This window comes from Hyposmocoma kahamanoa, unplaced genomic scaffold (assembly GCF_003589595.1).
Source record: "Hyposmocoma kahamanoa isolate Upper Pololo Valley unplaced genomic scaffold, ASM358959v1 88, whole genome shotgun sequence".
Taxonomy (NCBI): Eukaryota; Metazoa; Arthropoda; class Insecta; order Lepidoptera; family Cosmopterigidae; genus Hyposmocoma; species Hyposmocoma kahamanoa.
In genome coordinates, this window is record NW_020654466.1 from 20,471,274 (window position 1) to 20,488,322 (window position 17,049).

At 42.3% G+C, this 17,049-nt stretch overlaps 3 protein-coding genes across 6 annotated transcripts in view; 2 read left to right on the plus strand and 1 right to left on the minus strand.

The window, feature by feature from the left end:
- The window catches only part of LOC113235567, a 52,524-nt gene extending 44,130 nt beyond the window's left edge, over nt 1-8,394 (plus strand). For 2 of the 4 annotated variants that reach the window (XM_026471302.1, XM_026471303.1), the window contains 5 exons: nt 429-582; nt 802-1,072; nt 1,230-1,420; nt 1,594-1,791; nt 6,534-8,394. In XM_026471302.1, the coding sequence (XP_026327087.1) occupies nt 429-582; nt 802-1,072; nt 1,230-1,420; nt 1,594-1,791; nt 6,534-6,755 (1,036 nt within the window). In that variant the 3' untranslated portion in view covers nt 6,756-8,394. The remainder of the gene's footprint in view (nt 1-428; nt 583-801; nt 1,073-1,229; nt 1,421-1,593; nt 1,792-6,533) is intronic. The other 2 variants (XM_026471299.1, XM_026471301.1) reach the window with 2 other exon arrangements.
- A 2,492-nt stretch (nt 8,395-10,886) lies between these two features.
- Nucleotides 10,887-13,014, minus strand: LOC113235973. The gene is made up of 4 exons (XM_026471897.1): nt 12,827-13,014; nt 12,378-12,581; nt 11,147-11,781; nt 10,887-11,095 (listed from the first exon to the last, which is right to left on the minus strand). Exons 1-4 carry the CDS (start codon nt 13,012-13,014, stop codon nt 10,887-10,889), a joined length of 1,236 nt encoding a protein of 411 aa, XP_026327682.1.
- Nucleotides 13,015-14,289: 1,275 nt separating this feature from the next.
- LOC113235974 (formin-like protein) overlaps nt 14,290-17,049 on the plus strand; it is a 122,610-nt gene continuing 119,850 nt past the window's right edge. Inside the window, exon 1 of the mRNA XM_026471898.1 lies at nt 14,290-14,590. Coding sequence (XP_026327683.1) covers nt 14,438-14,590 — 153 coding nt within the window. The 5' untranslated portion in view covers nt 14,290-14,437. The remainder of the gene's footprint in view (nt 14,591-17,049) is intronic.

Genomic DNA, 17,049 nt, shown 5'->3' on the forward strand with positions numbered 1-17,049 from the left:
GATTGTCTCGTATTTTTCTCCTTAAATTCTGGAATGCATTATTTTCTTTCTCTCCAAACACTAATAAAGCATCCTTTGTTAATAAATCGGACAGTGGTTTCATGCATAACCTTTTATGTACTTCCTAAAATATGATGTTAGACCAAGAAAACTGCGAACTTGCCTTTCGTTTTCTCGCGCCATTCGTCTTCCATCCCTCTCACATATGCTTTCTCGCTCGAACTCTTAGTGTTGTTGCCCTACATAAATGTTTTTGGTTTTTTTAACGTCTTTCGTTTTTACAATGTATGTACATCTGTTATTATTGCGCTAAAAACAACAAAGGTTCTTGTTGGCAAATGCACCCCAAAACTGAAGAGACTCCGCACAAACTTAACCCACCATTTTTTATGTTGATTGGTCACATCCACATTTTTTTATATTTACAGGCCAGCAATGGGCCTGGGGTATACGAGTGTGGGACTTCAGCATTCGCGGTCGGCGGTGCTGCAGGCACAGGTGCCACCACACTACCGGCCTGTGATGCCAGCTAATAACATGCTAATCAACAGCGCCTCCAGCGGCAACGTGCCGCACCAGACAGTAAGTCTACTTACTTACGTACTTTGAAGAGACACTGTTATTTACGTAACTAAGAATAGACAAAAATGGTGTGGATAAATAATTTATCAATAATTTATACTTCAATGGTGAATTGAGAAAAAATTTCAAGTCTTAGAATATTAGTCAATATTCTAAGACTTGAAATTTAGTCTGCTTAAATTGGTCGACACGTGAAAAGTCGTAATAATAAATCTTGAGTTTCAGTCGGGTCCACGCGTGCACTTCAAACTGCAGCCGCAACATGCAATAATTCCGGAAAAGAAGAAGTCTCCGCCATCTTCTCTGACTAACGGCAACGGCAAGAGTATTCGCCCGCAGTCATTCACTGCGGGTCTGAAGCGCTCCAAGTCCTTGACGTCTGCAGACGCGTTGGCTAGCGGAATGGCGGCGCTGGGACTGGCCGCCGACGCAGGCGATTTGGGCAGTTTCCCGCCTGAGATACAGGAATGCATTGACAAGGCTCTTGAAGGTGAAGAATGCAAATTGATTATATTAGTACACCATACTGTATTATTGTAATTAGATTTTATACTGGTAATTGAAGTGGCGTAAGTTCAATTTAAGATGTAGAGAGAAAACATGTTGAAACAATCATAAAAATCGTATTGAGTTCGAAATCTTTCCAGATCCAAACGCGGTATGCGCCCGCACCCTCATGGACGCTGTAGGTCATCTAGTATCACGCGCAGTCGAGTCTCCGCGATACGCTTTGCCGGCCGCGCGCCGCTGCATCGCCGTGGTGGAACGCGAACAAACCGAGACCTTCCTCGAATCGCTGCTTAACACATGCCAACAGTGGTACCACGACCGCGAGAAGGTGAGCATGAGCTGCCGCCCATCCACACGACATCAGCTTTAGAGCAAACTCTGTTTGCGCAACCAAAAACGAATTATAATCCAATATCCTGCTGTGTCATGTCCAGATATATCTTTTTAATAAAGTAGTGTGAAGAAAGTCTGTTAAGAACCAATTTGTTTGTAATTTTTCAGTTGCTAGGCGCTGTGGTAGGCGGCGGTAGGCCACGTCTTATGGCATTTCTGTCGTTCTTGCTGGAGATGTACTGCCAGCTGCGGCGGCGAGCCATACAGCGACGTGGCGCCTCGGCTCAACCTGGCCAAGTGCTTTTGACGCTCATCTGCAAGTGCTGTGAGGACTGCATCCGCCAGACTGTGCCGTCTCCTAGCGATGTAAGTGTTGATTATAATATCCATTAATTGTTCCTTAGATACAACTAGCACCATCTGTTGTTAGCTATGAGAAGCTCCATAGATTGTACTTTATACTTCAAGAATAAAATATCTGTTCGTTACCAACAACCAACGTGTTTGATTTATAAGAGGTTATGGGCAACTAAAAATCAAGAAATCTCGCGATATATTGGCTATTTTGAGCAGAATTAATATATTTGCAGACAGAGATAACGTTGTGTGTGTGAACTCCGTGAAAATGAGTGCAAATTACGTGGCCAGTGTACCTAAATTGCGAGGTCGTGAAAATTATAGTGAGTGGGTTTTCGCGGCAGAAAACTTTCTCGTATTGGAAGGAATGTCGAATTGCATTAAAGCAGAAGATGCAACGGTTTCAAAGGAGGATGACGCGAAAACAAAAGCGAAGTTAATAATGACGATTGACTCGGCGCTTTATATACATATAAAGCAAGTAAAAACCACACGAGAATTATGGTTGAAACTGAAAAATCTCTTTGACGACTCGGGTTTCTCAAGACGAATCAGTTTATTGAGATCATTGATTTCGATCCGACTTGAAAACAGTGCTTCTATGACTTCATATGTGACGCAGATAATAGAAACGAGTCAGAAGTTAATTGGAACAGGATTCAACATAAATGAAGAGTGGATTGGTTCCCTATTGTTAGCTGGATTGCCTGAAAAGTATTTTCCTATGATAATGGCCATCGAGCATTCGGGAATCTCGATCACCGCCGACGCCATTAAAACAAAATTGTTAGACATGGAAGAAAGCGGTAGTAGCGGCGATACTAATGGAAACAGTGCTTTTAGCAGTTTTCATAAAAAGAAAACTGGCAACACTTATGGAAATAAACAAACGCCAAAGACAAAAGTCATCCATTGCTACAAATGCAAACAGACCGGCCATTATCGCAACCAGTGTCCGAATAACGAGAAGAAATCTGCTGAAAAAACACTTGAATATAAACGAACAAACGCTTTTAGTGCCGTATTTTTGAACGGGAACTTCAGCAATCATGATTTTTATGTAGATTCGGGCGCAAGTGCTCATTTAATCGCGAACGAAGATTGGTTAAGAAACGTGTCGCACGGGCAAACAATCAAGGAAATTGTGGTTGCAAACAAGCAAACAATTCCAGTTAAATGTTCAGGTGAAGTACAAATTTTGACATCAGTAAACAACAGTGTATATGAAATAGTTGTTAAAGATGTGTTATGTGTTCCATCATTGACAACAAATCTTTTGTCAGTGAGTCAATTAATTGCAAAAGGCAACAGTGTGAAGTTCACAGACAACGGTTGTGAAATATACAACACAGCAAGAGATCTAGTGGCAACAGCGTGCTTGGTCAACGGGGTGTACAAGTTGAACATGCCAGATTGCTTGTCAGCTGCTATGGTGGTGACAAATGAAATTTGGCATCGCAGATTTGGACATATAAACAGTTCGTATTTGAACAAGATGACAGATGCCGTGGAAGGGTTAACACTTGACAGAAAGACAGATATAACAAAGTCGTCATGTGTTGTATGCTGTGAAGGTAAACAGAGTCGTTTACCATTTCCACAGAAAGGCACTAGGAGTCAGGAACTGCTACAGTTAGTGCACACAGATTTATGTGGCCCCATGGAAAAACTGTCCATAGGTGGGTCAAAATATTTCATGCTACTTATTGATGACTACAGCCAAATGACACACATATATTTCTTGAAGAGCAAAAGTGAAGCGTTGCATTATTTTCAACAATACAAGGCTGAGGTTGAGAACCAGCTGAACCATAAAGTCAAGAGTTTGCGCAGTGATAATGGAACAGAGTTCTGCAACAAACTGTTTCAGGAGTATTTACAGCAAGAAGGGATAATTCATCAAAAAAGCAACCCTTATACACCTGAACAGAATGGTTCAGCAGAGCGCAAAAACCGTACTGTAATAGAAAAGAGTAGATGCTTGTTGTTTGATGCCGGCCTAGATAAGCAGTTTTGGGCTGAGGCCGCCAACACAGCTGTATATCTGCAGAATAGAACAATTGCTGCTTCTCTGAATGGGAAAACACCATTTGAAATATGGACAGGCTCAAAGCCAGATGTGAGTCATCTAAGGATTTTTGGCAGCACAGTCATGGTGCATGTCCCCAAAGAAAAAAGATTGAAGTGGGATAAGAAATCAGAAAAATGCATTCTTGTGGGATATCCTGACAATGTCAAAGGATACAGAGTGTATAATCCCAGAACAAAAACTGTCAGTACTAGTTGTGATGTGATTATAGTAGAAAACACATTAGAAACAGAATCGAAGATTGTGATCACTGAGAAGTCAAGTAAAAAACTGGACAAGACACAAGATGCTTCAGATGTCAAGAAGGAAGATGGAAGAGAATTATCTAGTGCAGATTCAGTGGGGGATCCTGAATCTTTAGAGGTGTCTCATATGAGTGATTCTACTATGAAAGCGACAGATAGTACAGTTATTTCATCAGAACTTTCTGATGATGACGATGATACTTTTTTACCATGTGAAGTGACAAATAGTTCCGACAGCAGTTTGGAACAAAATGACACTGTTGAATGGAGACGTCAACCTGTAAGAAATAGAAAGAAGCCAGATCGATATGGTTTTTCTCATGCCTGTGGTACCATTCAAGATGAAGATGTATCTGGTGAACTTGTCTTGCGTGAAGCTCTGAATGGACCAGAAAGAGAGCAATGGTTAGCTGCAATTGGTGATGAGTTACAGTGTTTTGAGGACAATGGTGCATGGGAGCTAGTCGATCCTCCTAAAAATGGTACTATTGTGCAGTGCAAGTGGGTTTTGCGGAAGAAATATGACAGTGACAATAATGTGAGTTATCGTGCCAGACTGGTGGCCAAAGGATTTTCACAGAAATATGGCATTGATTATGTTGAGACTTTTTCGCCTGTGGTAAGGCATAGCACACTAAGATTATTATTTGCTTTGTCAGTACAATTAGAACTTGATGTAACTCATTTAGATGTGAAAACTGCATTTTTAAATGGAGAGTTAGAAGAGATCATTTATATGGAAAAGCCTGAATGCCTAGACTCACAGTGTAACAAAGTTTTAAAACTTAAAAGGGCAATTTATGGCCTTAAGCAGGCTTCGAGGGCCTGGAATAAAAAAGTGGATAGTTGTTTGCTTTCTAATGGCTACACACAGTCAAAGTTAGAGCATTGTATGTATATTAAAAATGAAAATCAATCAAAAACCATAGTCACAGTTTATGTTGATGATTTTTTCATTTTTTCAAATAATGTTGTTGAAGTGAACCGTCTTAAGATTGCATTGAATAAACAATTTAAGATTAAAGACTTAGGTCAAGTCAAACACTGCTTAGGTATGAATATAAACTTCAACAAAACAGAAGGTTCTGTTACTTTAAGTCAGGAAAGTTACATTGACAAATTGTTGAATAAGTTTCATATGTCTGAGTGTAAACCTGTTGATACTCCAATAGAGTATAAATTGAATGTTGGTATATGTGAAAACCAAAATAAAAATGTAAATAAACATATTCCTTATCAGCAACTGATAGGCAGTTTGATGTTTCTTTCAGTTTTAACTAGGCCAGATATCAGTTATTCTGTAGGATATTTAAGTCAATTTAATAATTGTCATACAGAGGAACATTGGAGTTATGCTAAAAGAATACTTAAATATTTAAAGAAAACAAAGTCATTTGGTATAAAATACTTTAAAAGTGGAAATTCTCAGATTATAGGTTTTGTTGATGCAGATTGGGCCAGTAATATTATAGATAGACGCTCATATACTGGTTTTTGTTTTTTGTTATGTAATGGTGTCATTTCATGGGAATGCAAGAAACAAAAGACAGTGGCCTTGTCTAGCACTGAAGCTGAGTATATGGGGTTGTCAGAAGCTTGTAAGGAGGCAGTGTACCTACGAAGTTTGCAATGTGAAATCACAAACAATATGTATACTTTTAAGTTGTTTAACGATAATCAAAGTGCTCAGAAATTAACTGAAAATCCGATATTTCACAAAAGGTCTAAGCACATTGACATCAGATATCATTTTTGCAGAGAATGTGTTTCTAATAAAGTTGTAACAGTACATTATATGCCTACAACTGAAATGCCAGCTGATATTCTAACCAAAGGTTTGTGTAGTAATAGGCATTATAACTTTATGAATAAGTTAGGTATAGTTCCTGTTTAAAATTGTATTTTTACAACTTATGTTTATTTTTAAATGTGTTAATGGATATAGTGGGGGTGTTGATTATAATATCCATTAATTGTTCCTTAGATACAACTAGCACCATCTGTTGTTAGCTATGAGAAGCTCCATAGATTGTACTTTATACTTCAAGAATAAAATATCTGTTCGTTACCAACAACCAACGTGTTTGATTTATAAGAGTAAGTCACCACGAGTTCGGTTTGTGTCTGTTATGTGGTGTCATCTGGTCTACTTGAGAATGGGAGGTTTTCAACAACCCATTACCGTGAGTGTACTTGTTCTAAAGGTGCTGCGAAGTTTGAAACGGTTTCCCTTGTCCTTGGTACAATCGGTCTACTTTCCCTATTCGTTTTCTTCGCTAGAACCCCTTGTGCGCGAACATAGTTTTCTCGCAGCGAAAGTACCTTGTATCTCAGACCTTGCATCCAATAACCTTCGTATTCTTTATTTTTAAAGATTTCTTAGATTCTGTTTAAAGAATATTTTTATCCATTTTCAGACGGAAAACCTGTTCTTCGTGCTAACCTACATCGGGCGTGACCTCGAAGCTCAACTTCCTGGGGACCTAGAACGTTTGTTATCGGCAGTCCGCGACGCGTTCCTCAACACTGCCGCCGCACCTTCCATACGCCGCACTTTGCTGCAACTGATCGAGCTCCATGCTTCGCGCTGGCAGCTGCCAGGTTGCGCAGTACTGTACTACTACCCTTCCTCCAAATAAGTATAAGCTAAATCGCTAGTGTTATTGCTAGTAAGATTAGCTATAAGATGCAATTCTCATCAGCAATTCCTCTGTGCAGTTGGACTTATTCCAAGCACTGATAAGTGCACATTGGCTGTAGGGAATTTATTCAAGCAATTTCGATGTGTAAAATGCAAAGTGACCGATAATCGCCATCCATAAATATGTAGATGTATACGATGTCTAGCGGATGGATGATTTGGTATCCAAATTTGAAGTGTACAAGGACCAAAATTTAGGTAGATGAAGTACTGATCACATGGTCCAAGTTTGCGAGAGTCTGATGATTCGAAAACTGATGTTTAACCGTCAGTATTTATCGTAACAGTGAGGAAGGGTTAGGGTAAGTGTTAGGTTTGAAGGGTAGCCGATATATAGCATACAAAACAAGCATTTCTTTTTGTTTGTATTCGTTTGGACGTGGTAGATTTCAATTGTAGTTTACGTTAGTCGAGATCCCATTTTTTTTGTCAAGTGTACCATTAAATGAATCGTAGGCATGGAAGCTGCCATAAGCTTATTATCTCATGTGCCTTTATTATTAATTCCATTCTCATAGCATTCAAGGTCTAATACCTACCTTAATGCTAACGCAAAAAAATTCTAATTCGGTATTAGATGCTCTTAAATTTGTGAGAATGTAAGCGTAAACTTAAAATTAAGGTTCTAGAAGGAATTAGCTTAGGTGAATTTTAAGCGGATATATGCCTTAAAAGTATTAAACAAGTACTTTGTAAATTAAGTAGTTGGCAAATAGCGGTGTACGCTACTGTACGATATTCGCATAGTACTTTGTGCATTGTTTCTTTTGTCGGATTTTATCTAACTTTTGCCATCTTTAGTAGGCCTAACATTTTGCTTGTGTAAGTTTGCCTTGGAACAACTTTTGCTTCGCTTAAGAGTAGTTGTTCGTAAGTTATTTTAAAATTAATGCACTCTGGAATTTAGTTTTTTTTTTACTTTTAAGCAATTGACTAGGCTGAGTATGTACAGTCATATTAGAACTATTACACACGGCGATTTTTAATAGCACGCCTGCAGCGATTACGTCGCGATGCACGTTTTATCATACTAGTGTCGCGATACAATCGCGCGATTGTGTCGCTGTTAAAGTCGCCGTGTGTAACCGCTCTTAGGGAGTATAAATTTAAAAGTATAGCACGTGACTGTACCTTAATAATTCAACTAAACTTTTCACTTTTAAAAGGTTTGACTGATGTTCTCTAATGGAATTATATCAATGTTTATGCTTGTGATATTATGTTAAATTTAAGTTGTAGTCTCTGATTTATCTTTTCTATCCTAACCAAAGACTGTACTGATGTGGAAATTTTAATTTATTAACAAACCATTGTAATTGCAACTTGTTGAAGCTGGACCAAATTGTCATGTTTTACGTTTCAAGTTTGGCCTTCTCCGTGTAACCGAAGTTCAGAGCCTGAAACGTAATCCCTCAGTGTATATTGTCTTCATTATATTATTTTAGTTCTACGACTTGTGTGATCAATATATCCGAACATATAAACTAATATTTAAATCTAGTTACAATACGTAAATTCAGAAAACTTATATAAAAAGACCATAAGAGTTTCGTTATTATTAATGCATTCGTAGGTTTTTAAGGTAATGGTATGTTTGTATAAAAAAACGAGAGAAAAAAAACAAAAAAAAATGGTGCTAACAAAAATATTGGTATATTGTATAGTTAATCGGACACGGGCAATAACTGTTCTTGCTGTCATACCGTTGTATTTTGTACATACATACATAAACCAATAAACTTAAATATAAATATATAGTGGTTTTGTTTACTCAAATAAGTATGTACCTACCATAGATTTAGTATACCTACGAGATGATAAAAAGCTCGGCTTGGGCTTCATACTTGCTTTTGCAGTTTTGAAAAAATCTTACAAATTAGCCTAATAATTATTAGTGTAATGGAACAGCACGGAATTGTTCTGTGAAATAGGGTTAGCTATCAGTACTCCGAAATGACATTTTCCAGAAATAAAGTTTGGTCGAAATTTCATAACCTCCAAAGTAATTTTGAGAGGAAAATGTTTTTTCTTTTAAACCTAACTAAACCCCTTTTTTTTAATCCGGAGAAATGCGTTACGCATACCACCGTGCCGGGTAGGCGTGGGGTTATGTGGGACTCTTTCCCGAGGGAAGCCTACCCACTAAAACTCCGGGGTGTTCCATTCAGCCGCTTAGTGGGGGTTATGGTACCCATTACCCACGACCCCCAAAGGGCGGACGTTCGAGGCATTTGTTTGGCGCGCGAACCCTCTCAAGTGGCCTTTGGCATTGATGCACCTAGGGGCGGCTTCCTGGAACACGTGGAAGTGGAAGGCGACGAGTAATCACCGACTTGTGTTCCGTGTTATAAAGAAGGAGTCCACCGCCTCACACCTCTCGCTTCCGACCATAGACTTGACTACGGCCGGTAACGAGAGATCGTGTCCCACCACGGCTACCATTGCCGCCCACTCCGGGTATTCCACCAACGTGCTGCGCCGTATCTTTGTCGCAGCCACAATGATGGCAGACAGAGGTCGGTTCTCTCCCAGCGACCTTGTACAAGTATCTCCCGAAGCATCCATGCCCCGAGAGCACCTGTACCAGTCGATAGGTGAGCGGCCCCTGCCGCCCCTCCACCCATTACTTAAGAATTGGCCGCACTGCACCAACCGTACGGACGCCAGCAGTCGGCTCTTCCAGCCGTCTTTTCCATTTTCGGAATAGCTCCCGCCTCGCGTTCATTCTCCACCTGTGGACGTCTCGAAGCATAGATCTGCCCCTTTCCTCCTGGCGTCAGCCGTATGGGTGTATATGGCCTTTAAGACCTTCGCCTCTAGGTCCCATATAGGGGCTCCCGCGGTGCGATATGCCCTCGCCACTCTGATCGTCATGACCCGTTGCGGTCTCCGCAACAGCGTCCTGGTCTGGGCATACAGCCCATATAGGAGCCCCATAGAGAGCCATGGCCCTGACCACCCCTGCGAAGAGGCGACGGCACCCTTCTCCTGGGCCTTTCAGGTTCAGCAGTAGTCGAGCAAGCATTGACGCCGTCTCAGCCAGTTTTGGCGCCAGCGCAGCGAAAAGCTGTCCAAACCTCCATTGACTGTCCAGTGTGATATTTCGTTTTGGAGCCGACTTGGATGGAGGTCTCGCTCACCACTAGGTGGGCGCCTACCGGTGGGCCATTCCGAGGTCCATGGAAACACAGGACCTCGAATTTGTTCTGGGTTACCTTTAGCCCTAGCCGGCGGATTTTCCCCTTTACTTCTGCCACATCCGCCGTTTCCAGGATGGACGCCTCCTTATAGTATTCGTCGCGGACTTTCACCAACGTGTCGTCTTCGTAACAGACGACGTCGACTCCAGGCATGAGACTCCCACGTAACACCCAGTCGTATACGATGTTCCACACGAGCGGTACCAGGACCGACCCTTGTGGAACACCCCACGACGCTTCCCATCGCCCCCACACGTCTCTACTGGAGAACATCACCTGACCCCCGGATAGGTAGGTTGCGATCACTCTCTGCAGATAAGGCTGCACCCGGTGATATTGGAGCGCCTCCCTTATGCATTCCCATGGCAAGGAGTTAAACGAATTAGTGATGTCTAAAGACACCGCTAATACCATCCCGCCACGAGATACCTCTTCTGGCGAAGCCGAACTGAACATCCGCCAAGTTCGGACTTATTTCCTCCAGGTGGCGGATGAGGCGGGTTGCAATAACGCGCTCAAAGAACTCTTGCCTTAGGCACGCGGTGAGGAGTGCCCGGAAGCGGGTATCCAGGCTGTTTTTTTAGGCCGAGGAGCCATGCGTGTCCGGGGATTCCGTCTGGTCTGGGTGCCGTTTCCTTTGCTTGAAGTCGCAACACGGCTGCACCCAGCTCACCCTCTGACACTTTCGGAATATTCCCATCCGCCATAGGGCCCGTCTGTGTGTCCAGGGGCCTCATTACAGGAGAGAATAGTGGGGCCTCCTTGGGAACACCCCACCACCTTGTTCAGAACCTCAGGTCGTTAGTGGCGGGGTCCATGGGCGGAGCTTGCTCATTATCAATTTATATGGCAGCCCCCATGGATCGCGATCAAGAGTCGGTAGGAGCTCTTCCCAGCTGACCTGCTTGGCTATCCAAATGGCTGTCCTCAGCGCCAACTTCGTCTCCTTGTACGAGGTATGCCGACGAGACTCCTCCTCCTCGTCTCGCTGCCTCCGTCTCCGGTAGTGGGTGTACTGGCGTCTGCTCATCGCACACGTGGTTCGAAGGTGTACGAGTTCTGCAGACCACCAGTACACCTGCCGCCGAGAAGGGAGTGGTTTAACTCGTGGCATGGCAACATCACACACGTGTGACGCGTGCTTCCAGCTCAATGGACTCCGGTGCAGAGGACCAAGCTAAGAACGCTTCCACGAATGCGTCCCTGTCCGAGTGCTTTAGCGCCCATTTTGGACCCAGTTCCCCGGGACCTCGACCTGGACTGTTCAGAGCCGCTGTGTGTGCGGCCACGTGACATCGGCCGTACAAGTGGTCTGACAACGTCTCCACTCCCTGTAGAACCTCCCAGCCCTGAACCCGCCGCACCAAGCCGGCGCTAGCGAATGTGACGTCCGCGATTGAGCCGCCCTGAGACCGCACGCACGTGTTTGCCAACTCTTGGTTTAGGACCACTAGCCCTTGGGCAGCCAGCCACTCCTCCACCACCTCCCCCCGGGCATCCGTCGCCGGGGATCCCCTTACCGTAGACTTGGTATTGGGATCCCCCGCGACGAGTACCTGATAGGGATTGGCCCATTCGATGAGGGTGTCCACTTCCGCCAAGAAGCTCTCGAACTCGGCGAGATCCTGTTCGGCCAGATGTAGACACCGATTACGACTGTGTTCTCCACTTGTGCTGCCAGACATTCCCGGTGCCTCATGACTCGCTGGAATGGCGATGAGCCGGCTGAAATATTCGTGGCGATAGCCACTGTGTCCCCACCCGCTATTGGCGATAGCCACTGTGGTCAGCTACCCATTTGTCCCGGGCGAGAACTAAATAGGGTTCGGTCACTATCACAATCTGTATCAACCACTGTGCCATGCTCTTTCCGACCAAAAGATTCCGAGCATCGACACAGTGGTTGATATTTCCCTGCAGGAACGTAGTAGCCATTTAATCAGTGGCTATTTCCACCACCTTAGCCGATGAATATGGGCGGACAAGCCGCGGCTTCTCTGGCTCCAGCGGCAGGTGGTCCTCTGTCTCGTTTCGGGACTGGGGGATTGCACTGTTTGCTACCCAGTCTATGTTTAGTCTGCTTGCCAATGTCCGCACACAGAGTGCAGTGTGGTTCGGCAGAGCAGGCTGCCTTGTGCCCCGATTGGCCGCAGCGATAGCACAGCGTGTTCCGGTCATTTGTGGCGGTACACCGCTCCCGGACATGTCCTAACTCGAGGCAGCGGTAGCACCGCGTTTCTCACTGGGGCAACAGCTTCACACGAACCATTGCCTACCCAACCTTTAGCCCGCTTACCACTTTCTTGGCAGCGGTTACCGGGCATGGCACCACCGCGGCGCCGAGACCAGATCGGTCCTACCGGCTGGGTCCGACCCTGATTTGATCCGCAGGGCATCCTCCGGTTCTGAATATTGCCGTGGCAATTTCATCGGCCGTTATGAAGTCGTCCAAACCTGCTAGGCGCAACTCAGTGCTCATGACGGATCTAGACACCCTGATGTTTTCCTCCTTGAACTTTGCGGCGAGAGAGTCGGCCTTACCTCTACCATAGTGGCTCCGATAGCTGCCATTCGAAAACGAACGGCCTGAATGCCAAGGTCAGAAAGATCAATCTTTCTGACCTTGAAACATCAATGCTTGCCTTGGCCGTGGCAATGGCCGCGCCATATGTCAGCTCCTTATCCAGTTCCGGCTGCAGAGTGAGGACCACCGCTGCGGACCTCGGAGCTTCGCTTTGGTAGTGCCTCACCCGGAGTGCTTGAGGCAGGTGCTGCCTTTTTGCGCTTCTTCTTTTTTTTGGCCGCTTACGCTTGCGGCACCAGTTGAGAAGAAGGGGCTTTCTGCCCCTTCTTAGTAGCCGCACTATACGAGGCGACTACAGCCTCTGGCACTTGAGGTGTCTGCACCCGCTGGCGTCTGTCAGCGGCCAGAGGAGGGCGAACCCGCACCGGTGGAAGCAGCCTGTCCTCAATGCCCTCGAATCGCGCGTCCATCATGGCTCCTGCCCACCGCATAAAGAGGCTCTACATCTCCTCCATGTCAGGTCGCTGCCCGCTAGGCGCAAATGATGCATGCGCTCGTACGGAGGCCACCTCACACGCTTGTAAGGAGGCACAACTGTTTCGTTATAATTCGGTTTTCGGTGTAATGAAAATTTGAACAAATGTTATTTCGGACAAAAAATTTTCGAGTTTGTGTTAGGTTACCGTGAAATAGAGGCAGTAATGGAGGTATTCCTCTGTTTTACTTAGTTTACAATACGTGGACTAGATGGCACTAGGTCCATAAAGTAGAATATCAAAGTATGAGTGACTTTACAATTATTTTGATGTAACAATTTTTGTGAAGTACTCTCGTTTTTCATTCGTAATGTGATTTCAAATAGTAAAAAAGCTATACCTACGGGCTTTTCATATTTGATAGTTCTTTACGCACTTTTTGTAAAGAATAATTAGGGAGCTTTCAAAGACAATTTTAATGATGTAAAAATTGAAATCGGTCGTCCATTTGTCGTATTGTGTTCGGATCCGTACCTTAAATATACGGAAACAAAAACTACCGTTTAGAAGAATAGAGTCAAAATTTGGCTAGCGATTTTTTCCTACCACGTCACGACATCCTTTGCTTTTCAAAGATTTTCACTTCCACTTAAAAATCTATTGATTTTATATCTCTATCAAATTGTTGTTAATAAGTAAAAAAAAAAGTATGTAGAGTAAAATTTATATTTCGTGCCTCACAACTATGACTTTATTTTTTTTTATAACACTTTGTTGTATTTTTATAGCGCCACACTAATTTTAGCATAATGGAAATGTTAGTGTTAGACTGTATTAGCTAACATTTCCGTAATTAAACATGTTTATTGTTCATCCAAATCAAATCAAATTAAAATTTTGCTCCCGCTAAACTATATTTATTTTAGATGCGCCATAAGGATGCAGCAATGTATTATTAAAGGGCACCAAAATTAATTGTTTGCCAAATGGTGTTTGTGGCCGACTTGTCGTTCAACATTAACTTTAACTATGTATTATACCACCGGCACCGTTTCATTCACAATACAACCAATATTATTCTCAGGCTTGAGCAATTTTTAAACTGACACGAGTCTTATTGAACACAAAACAACCTTGAGTTTCTGAACGTTCCTTAATTGTGATTGGACGATCACAATTTACCAACTTCATGACATCCATACCCGTATTTTGTTGACTTGCTGCCTACTTCATTCAAGTGCTTTGTGTTGTTTGCTGCCTGTGGTGACGAACCTGTATTGAGCGACTCGCCGCGAGTTCTCTGTAATGTGACCTGTTGATTAAAAATAATCACCGCATTTTGTGCTATTACCTGTGATAAACATGACTTGATGTTGTCGGAAAATGTGCTGAGTGGTGCTAGTTAAGTGTTCGGTGCAAAATGGGTTTGATAACTTCTCGTGATCAAGCTATGTTGGAGGGGCCGGTTGCGCCGACCAAGAGCAGTCATGTACGCCAGCCAAGCACCAGAAGCCGGGCAAAGCCCCCGATGCCCGATCGGGACGAGCTGGAGAGCCGATTCATCAAAGTTCTGGTAAGTTGACTCCAACTTGAATTTTTCGACAGAAATTCGCCGGTCTTTGTTTACAAACACGTTTATGTTTACAGCCAGTAATTCGATTACTTGTTTGTGCGGTGCAAGCGTTGCATTACGTTTCTCGAGCCCTGTTTTTGCATTTGAAGGTTGTATATTAAATTAACCCTTTTTTTAATTACAAAACATCTTTGCCAAGATGATTGCAGACGGTATTGAATAGCGGAGAGTACTTGCAATAAAATGCAGTTTGAATTACAAGTCTTATTATTTTATGCTCTAATTCAATTACATTTGTTTTTGGTGTAATTCCACCCAGATCTTCTTCAAAATGTTACTTTTTAAAAAACAAAGTTTTTCGTTATTCATATGAACAAATAAAATCTGTCTCTTGTATCCTGTCTTTTGTCTTTGTATTGGTTCCTATGTACAATAAGGACTATTTGTATTGTATTGTATGAAATCATATTTTAATTGAGAAATGAAGCCACTGCTATCAAAAACATACATTCATTGTACATCCGCTTCCTATTACAAAATATCTCTTTCCTGTTCTATTATCAATTTTATCTCTAGTGTCTATGAAATATGTTCTAATTTATCATTTTCCACTTCATTATCTATAATGACGTACAATAATAAATCATATAAGTAATACAAAAGTATGACAAATTTATATACACTTCATTTGATGAAAATTAATTGTGCATGGAATATTGTTATACTCAACAAACAGAAATATGTCCGATTGCGAAGAAATTGACAGCACCAGGAAAAGGAAATAAAAAAGTATACTTTGTTCATATTTTTATTTAATTTGTGCGCGCCCACAACATGAACTGTCAGGACACTGAAGTAGTCAGTTTTGTTGCTAATTTTTTTAAATTATTTGAATGTGGGATTGTTTTTAGGTAGTATATATATATTAAGAAATAAAAGAATAAAAAATGTCTTTATTAATTTTGTGTAGTTTTTGGTTCAGTATTTCATATTTTTACCCATTGAATTTAAGGGCAGAATTTTTTGTTTTAAATTAAGTGGACTTGACCACTACCTAGCTCTGGAGCAAATTTACGACCTACGAAGGAGCTTGCCCAGAAGTTGCCTATTCAGTCGCACCATGAAGAGACTCAGTTTGTATTAATTAGGAAAAACAGTTGAAGGCAGGGAATTCCATTCGTAGGCTGTGCGCATATTAAAAAATGATAAAAAGTGCTTAGTACACCTGAAGGGAATATCGACCAAGTAAGGATGATATCCTGCTGTAAGTCTGGATGTCCGATGGAAATGGGGTCAAGCAGGGTGAGCAGATGTAGCTCACACACCCCGAAATATAAATTCCAATTGCAGTAACACATAAAAATTTACTGACTAATTTGGGGGAGGCCTATGCACAGCAGTGGGCGTCGTATGGCTGAATGATGATGATAAAAATTTACAAAGGAAACTCCCGTGACCTTTCTTAGATAGGAAGACAAACACACAAGTAGATAAAAAACACAAAATATAAAGTGACTCATATTGACTGGAATTCAATACAATAATGTTACTAATTTAACAATAACTTTGATATTAATGAAGTACTGCTTTTAATAATAACTGAGCTGTAATGATAACAGTATCAATGTTATGGAAATGTTAATTAAAACTGTCATTATAATGCTGTGATTATTAACATAAACAAGATTATAATATTTTGTATGCTGCATAACTTGCCCAATTCGCGTTTTGAGTGCTACACTCTAGCAATCCCTTTTACTTATACTAATTAAGCTTTTAATATATTTTAAGTAGCAATAAAGCTCTTTTGATTTTTAGTGCTCTTTTTAGAGCTCTTTGTGTTCATTTAGGGAAGTATTGATTCCATACCCATTTCTACCACTAAGCAGTAATGAGTGCATTTCTGCATTCCAGTTTTGAAAGGTAAGGGTGCTGATGAAACTGCAGTCACATGGGGCTTGACAACTTCATGTCTCTGGATGACAGTGGCAGGGCCTCTCAGATCGTTGTGGCTTAAAACTCCGAGTGGCACTGCAACTGTTACGGATAAGCATATTGCTTGTCACCAGGTTCACGACTTGTTTATCCTGTCACTCCATAATCATAAAAGTTGAAAAAAATTTAGTAGCAGTACAGCTCAATGTGAAAAAGTTCGTCCAGGGAAGTAATGCAACGTTACCTATTTCTGCCGCCAAGCAGTAATGTCAGCATTACTGCGTTCCGGTTTCGAAGGGTAAGGGTGCTGGTGAAATTATAGGCAAATGAGACTTTTCAACTTATGTCTCTGGGTGACGGGCGCAGTGACAGTTGCCTCTCAGATTTTTGCGATTTAAAGCTATGAGTGGCAGTGCGACTTTTATGGCCAGGCGTGTTGCTTACCATCAGGCGTACGACTATGTCGTCCCGTCACTTACTGTAATAAAAAAAAATGGTATCTCAATATATCTTTAGAACACACG